The 6,836-nt window shown below is 46.5% G+C and overlaps 1 protein-coding gene across 7 annotated transcripts in view; it reads right to left on the reverse strand.

Moving 5' to 3' along the window:
- The window catches only part of AMOTL1 (angiomotin like 1), a 161,462-nt gene that overhangs the window by 21,663 nt on the left and 132,963 nt on the right, over positions 1 to 6,836 (reverse strand). For all 7 annotated transcript variants that reach the window (XM_019530315.1, XM_019530314.1, XM_019530313.1 and 4 more), the window contains one exon: positions 2,439 to 2,588. In XM_019530315.1, the coding sequence (XP_019385860.1) occupies positions 2,439 to 2,588 (150 nt within the window). The remainder of the gene's footprint in view (positions 1 to 2,438; positions 2,589 to 6,836) is intronic.

Below are 6,836 nucleotides of genomic sequence, written 5' to 3' on the forward strand. Positions count from 1 at the left end.
AATGAAGATGTTGAACAATATGGGTCCAAGGACAGAGCCTTGGGGGACCCCACTGGTCACAGGGCACCATGATGAGTGACTGCCATCAATTACCACCCTCTGGGTCTGACCACAAAGCCAATTTCCCAGCAAGTTTTCAACCTTTTTAAGGAGTCTACCTCCTCTGGTGGGTACCCTCCCAGAGTACCCCCTTCCAGTTTTGGGGGGGGGAGGGGTTCCAGGCCAGCCAAACACAAAGCTGGTGGCGCATGGCGGTGTGCGGCATGGAGTGGTGAATGACAGTGGAGTGGGGGCGGGGAAGCAGTGTGCGACTGCCACCAGCATTCACCACTCCGCACCACCACCATGCGCTGCCTCCCTGCACTGCCACGTGTACTCCCTAGGACCGTCCCAAGTACCCCCAGGGGTACACATGCCCCCGGTTGACAACCCCAGATCTAGGGAAATCAACGTGAGTTGGATCTAACGAAAAAGAGAAAGTCCAGGCAACTCTTGCAGTACAAGAGTAACTGCATTCTTTGGAAAATGCACTAAACATCCTGGCTACTACTACCTTCGCTGTGGACTGGTTTCCAAGTGGCTTCCACAGATAGCCCCACATGAAGGGCACTGCATGAGTCCAGTTCAGTTGCAAGTCAAGTGAGGCAAGGGCCACATCACAGAGAAACTCTTGCAACCATTCAGCACCATACCTAGACTCCTGGTGGCCCTGGCTTAACTTTTAGCATCAGGCCCCCCTTTGCCAGAGATAATGATAATAATTATTGGACAACAGGAAAAAATTACCATTTTTGGGCCCCCTTTCTGTCTAGGCCCTGGGCAGCTGCCCAGTTCGCCCATGTCTGTGTCCAGCCCCGCAACTATTACATCAAACAGATGGGAAAAGGGGTGTATTGGTTAATGAAAACAGCTGGGATTGGAGAAATAACTGTTGATTTGGAAACACCCTTAATTCAGCATTACAGGATAGTTTCTCTATTTGTTGAGAGAAGGGAAGTAACTCTTAGCAGATAAAATAAAGGCAAATTGTGCAGAGACCTTGTGGTTATGTGCACTATCTCACCACAAGCACCTGCTCCTATACTGGCATTCCTAATGAATGGCAACATCAAAGTCTTCCCACAAAATACTGCCTCCTAACTATAGTGCCCCGTCCCCCTTGGCATCTGTACACCATGTGGCTATGTGAAAAGACCTCTCTCACTCACTAGTTGACTAGAGGGCCAGGTCATTTTCGACCTGGAGGGATGTGGGCAGTGGGGTCCCCCAGGGCTCGGTCCTCGGGCCCGCACTGTTCAACATCTTCATCTGTGACCTGGACAAGGAGGTAAAAAGCACCCTGTTCAAATTCGCAGATGACACTAAGATGTGGGGAGAAGTGGGCAAGCTAGAAGGGAGGAATAGGCTGCAATCGGACCTACACAGGCTACAGGGGTGGGCGGATGAGAACAGGACAGGTTTCAACACTGACAAGTGCAAGGTGCTGCACCTGGGAAGAAAGAACCAGCACCATTCCTACAGGCTAGGGAACTCCCTTCTCATCAGTGCAGTGGCAGAAAAGGATCTTGGAGTCACTATTGATGCCAAAATGAACACAGGCCGGCAGTGTGGGGATGCAGTCAGGAAGGCCAACCATACCTTGTCATGTATCCACAGATACATCTCAAGCAGGTCCAAGGAGATGATCCTCCCCCTCTATGCGGCACTGGTCAGGCCACAGCTAGAGTACTGCATCCAGTTGTGGGCGCTGCGCTTCACAAGAGATGTGGACAACATGGAGAGGGTCCAGAGGAGGGCCACTCGCATGATCAGGAGTCAGCACGGCAGGCCCTACAAGAAGACGCTCAGGGACCTGAACCTGTTCAGCCTCCACAAGAGAAGGCTGAGGGGGCCATTTACAAACTAGTCAGAGGGGACCAGCAGGCATTCAGGGAGTCCCTGTTCCTCCGAGCACCACCAGGAGTGACTAGAAATAACGGTCACAAGATGGCAGAGGGTAGATTCAGGCTAGACATCAGGAGGCGCTACTTCACGGTCAGGGCAGCTAGAATCTGGAACCAACTTCCAAGCAGAGTGGTGCTGGTTCCTACCCTGGGGGTCTTTAAGAGAAGGCTGGATGAACACCTTGCCGGGGTCGTTTGACCCCAGTACTCTTTCCTGCCCATGGCAGGGGTCAGACTTGATGATCTGCTCAGGTCCCTTCCCACCCGACCAACTATGAAACTAGTGCAGTATTCACGCTACCATTTTTACTGGTGGTAGGAGAGTAGCTCACAAACATGTAAAGTCTACGGTCTATTCATGTACATGAAACATCGACAAATAAAAAAAAATCACTGTTGTTTTCAGTGACATAGCAAAGGGTGGAGGGCACCAAAGGGTGAAAGGCAGGCCTGGGTATATGATCCCAGGTCTATGGCTCAAGACTCATCTCTTACCTGCTGCATTCTCAGCGAATCAAGCTCCCTCTCCAGGCGTGTGCGCAATCGCCGCTCCATCTGCTCCCGTTTCTCACATGCTGCCTGCAGCTGGGTTAGAGCCTGCTGCAGCTTCTCAACCTTTTCCACGTAGGCTTGCTTCTTGCGCAGCTTGGGGAAAAGTGTATTGGAAGCACAGGGTAATTGGCAGTAAAACAAAAAAAGAGACCAAATCAGCCAATGTGAACTGCACCCATGGCTGGCAAATGATAAATGTAAGTGCGACTTTCAATGACTCTAGAACCTCACAGGGAAAAATACCCCATACCCTGCTTTAGCAGGGAAAGGCATAACACAAACCAATGTCTAGAAGCTGAAACCAGACAAAGTCAGACTGTGTATTAGACTCCAATTTTCACTGCTGAGGGTGATTAACAAATTATCAAGGGAACTAGTGGACTCTCCAACTCTAGAAGTCTTCAAATTCAGCCTGGATGCCTGTCTGAAGACAAGTTATTGGGCTCATTGGTAGAGAAATGGTTTGTGGTACACAGGATTTTAGACAAGATGATCCTTAATAGACCCTAAAATTTATGGGTCAGATCCTATTCTCCAAACTAGGTACCTAAGTAGACCTAGCCACCAAAGTGGGATCCAATTCCACCATGCCTTAAAAACTGCTAACATGAAAAGTAGATGGGGCCTTTTTCTCAGTGCATTTTTGTGATTTCATTTTAAGGGCAGGAGATTGATCCAGATGTGTTCTTTGCTACTAAGGGATTGTTTTTGTATCTTGTACACATCAACTACTAGTTAAAACCACAGCTACTCCTATTGTATATACAGAAATGATTCCAAACATCACATGCTGATTTTGCAACACGCTACATTTTCTGGCTTGAGATTAATCTCTGATTTAGTAAAGTAGCATACCCTAGCCTGAACATGTGAAAGCAGACTGACACCCTCCCCTGTGACGTTTCAGGCATACAAGTGGATGCAGACAGTAGGAGAACTATAGGTGCTTCCTGTGCTGTCACAGTCAATGCTTCCCACTGTATTAAGGAAGTGGTAATTACTGGACAACAGAGTAGAACAATATTTTATTAATGGCAGGAATTACCAAGTCTAGGACCTTCTGAGGAGAAAGAACTTCTCAGAAGTTCTAGATCAGGGGTGTCAAATTCATCTGATCCTGCAGGCTGGATGAATGGCTTGGGACCAGCCTGAGGGCCAGATCGGTCCCATGGACTTCCGCAAGCCGGATCCAGCATGCACGGCATCTACTCCAGCTGGTCCAGACAGGGATGTGGCTGGAAGAAGCCCAGCATCACAGGTGCTTGGCTACCACCATAGGAACAAGACTGGGTGCTGGGCTTCTTCCTGCAGTGCTGCTTGGTCTCCAGCATCACTGTTTTTTTACTTGGGTACTTGGTAGCTAAGTGGGTGTTGGACTCCAGCAGCACCCCAGGTAGAGCCAGGTATCATGGGTGCCTGACTGCCACAGGGGGGAACAAGTCACAGTGCTAGGCCTGCTCTCAGCAGCACTGTGACTATCTCCTGGGCACCTGTTTGCTGTTGCAGAAAGATCCTCCATCACAGCCACAGGTGTTGCAAAATTGGCAGGCTGGATGACCTGGCTTTGCAGGCTGTATTTGGGCTGCAGGTAATGCATTTGATACATGCTCTAGATCAGTGATTCTCAACCTTTTTTGTACCAGAATCCATTCATAAACATCGAAGGCCAGTCCTGACTTAGTACCTCTCACTCCCAACCTGCTGACCCCAGGTCCCAGTGTGGGACAGGGAGTGGGTGTGTGGGCGGCTCCAAGCAACACCTTGTAGGCTGGAACTCTGCCAGCCTGTAAAGGAAACCCACCCTTTTCCCATGTTTTTCTCCTTTAAAGGAGAACCCATTTCTAATGTTTGCTCGCGACCCTTTCATATATTCTTGAGACCCACTTTTGGGTCCTGACTCACAGGTTGAGAAATGCTGCTCTAGATGGTCCAAGGCATGTGTTTGTCAGTAAGCACAACATCAAAGATTTCTGTGAAAACTGATTTTACAGAAGCAACTGATTCGTGAATGCGCCAGATTCGTGAAGGCAAGAGGTAAGTGCTCAGCATCTCTCAGAGTGAGTCCCAGTGTGATCCAAAGTATAAATGACTTCTGAACCATGTAGCAAGGATGCTTAAGCCATATTGCATCCAATCACTTTGACTACTGGAGCCAGGTGCAAGAATTCAGCCTTGCAGACTAAAATCCCCTTCTCTGCTAGGACTGTTTCCTTTTCCTCCCATTCTTCCTTTTTCTTCTCTCTTTACATCAACATAAATGTTCAATCCCCTTTCAAATGCATCTGTTTTTATAGCACAGAAACAAATCAAGTAGCCTAAGTTGAAAGTCTAAAATAAGCTACAAATTTCTAGGCTGGAGAAAATACTTACTCGACCCAGAAGGGAGGTTCTGTGAAGTTTATTTCATTTAATCAATTAATAGGCTATTTTGGTTTTATAACTCACTGAATATTTCTAAACTGTATTATGTCTCTTTCCTGCCATGGCAGGGGGTCGGACTTGATGATCTGCTCAGGTCCCTTCCGACCCTACCAACTGTGAAACTGAGAAACTTTACAGAATACTGGTATGAGCATGCCACGTGGAAACTGGCATTTCCACGTGGAAACTGAGATGTATATGTTAGTATTTGTGTGAAGTCATTGCTGGTCACAAGGATTTATAGTTTTTAACCTAGAGAAGCACTCCTCCTCTGTCCATTTATTTGTGCGGATGGGGGTAAGATTTCAGTTCTTTAAACATTTTAGAGGCTAAACAGAAGGTAGAGAAATTAACACTGAACACATGCAAGCTGTTACTTTTCACTCATTTTTGACTACAGGAAAATCATACAGCAAATTTTATAATGCAAAGAACTCAGAAAAGCCACAAGTCAGAATGCTTTTTAACACTATTGATTCCTATGTGAAATATCTGGGTTTATTTTGTGAATCATGTTTGCACACCTAACAGTACTATAGTTGCACGGTACCTCACAGTCCCTCGTAAGGATCCCAAGGTACCCCAAGGTGTCCTGTCATCCTTGTTGAGAATCAGTGCCCTAGACGGTGCTTCTGAATATACAACATTGTTTTCAGATACTGACACTGAGCTATCTTCCTTCCCATAGATTGTACTAACAATGAATTCCTGTTCCTCAGAGCTCCCTTATGCCAGCCTAAAACTGACAAGCAAATCCATGTTGTTGTTTTGTCTTTACCACAGGGGAACAAAGTAAAGCTTCAGAACAAAGGAAGTGCCATAGGAGGTCAAACCCATGGTCCATCTAGCTTAGTACTCTGTCTCCAACTGTGGCACAAATGGATGCTATAGAGGGAAAGCAACGAAACAGATATTTCTAGAGTGCTCTATTCCCTTTTCAATATCCTCCCTGGCATCCATCATTATTAGTTTAGAGATGCCAGAGGAAACATCTCCAACCATTCTGTTCAATAGCCATTAATAGGTCTATCATTTATCCAGTCCCATTTTGAACCTGGCTATGCTATCTGTGTCCACCACCTCCTGTGGCAATGAATTCCACAAGTTAACTACGTATTGTGTAAAAAAATATTTTATCTTGTTACTTGTAAAACTGGCATCTAAAAATTTCAGTGGGGCCCCCTTAATTCTAGTATTTTGGGACCTGGTAAGAAACACTTCCATGTTCACTTGGTCCACACAGTTCATGATTTTATAGACTAACATACAGACCTCAGTCTTCTGCTTTCCGAACTGATGAGTCTTAGCTTTTTCACTCTCTCCTGGTACGGCAACTGCCTCAGGCCATTGATCATTTTGGCTGCCCTTCTCTGTATCTTTTTTAATTCTACTATATCTATTTTGAGATGTGGGAACCAGTACTGCACAGAGTACTCAGGACATGGGTGCACCAGGATTTATATAGTGGCACAATGATGTTCTTGTTTTATTTTCAATTCCATTCTGAAGGATGCCTAATGTTTTATTGCCTTTTTTTGGATGCTGCTGCACACCGAGCTGACATTTTCAGAGAACTATCTACTGTGGTCATTTTCTTGAGTCGTAACAGCTAGTTCAAAATGCAGCTGACCCTAAGCAACCTTTCAAGGACCACTGGCAATGGGCCAGATCTTATCTCCATTACACTGGTGTAAACAGGAACAATTCTAAAGATTTCAGTGGATTTACACTGATGTTAACTGGACTCAAATCTAGACAAGTACCCCCCTTGTACTCGGCCTTGGTGAGGCCGCAGCTGGAGTACTGCATCCAGTTTTGGGCTCCACAATTCCAAAAGGATGTGGAGAAGCTTGAGAGAGTCCAGAGGAGAGCCATGATCAGAGGTCAGGAAAACAGATCTTACGATGACAGGCTGAGAGC

The sequence above is a fragment of the Crocodylus porosus genome, unplaced genomic scaffold (assembly GCF_001723895.1).
Source record: "Crocodylus porosus isolate Cpor-Errol unplaced genomic scaffold, CroPor_comp1, whole genome shotgun sequence".
Lineage (NCBI taxonomy): Eukaryota > Metazoa > Chordata > Crocodylia > Crocodylidae > Crocodylus > Crocodylus porosus.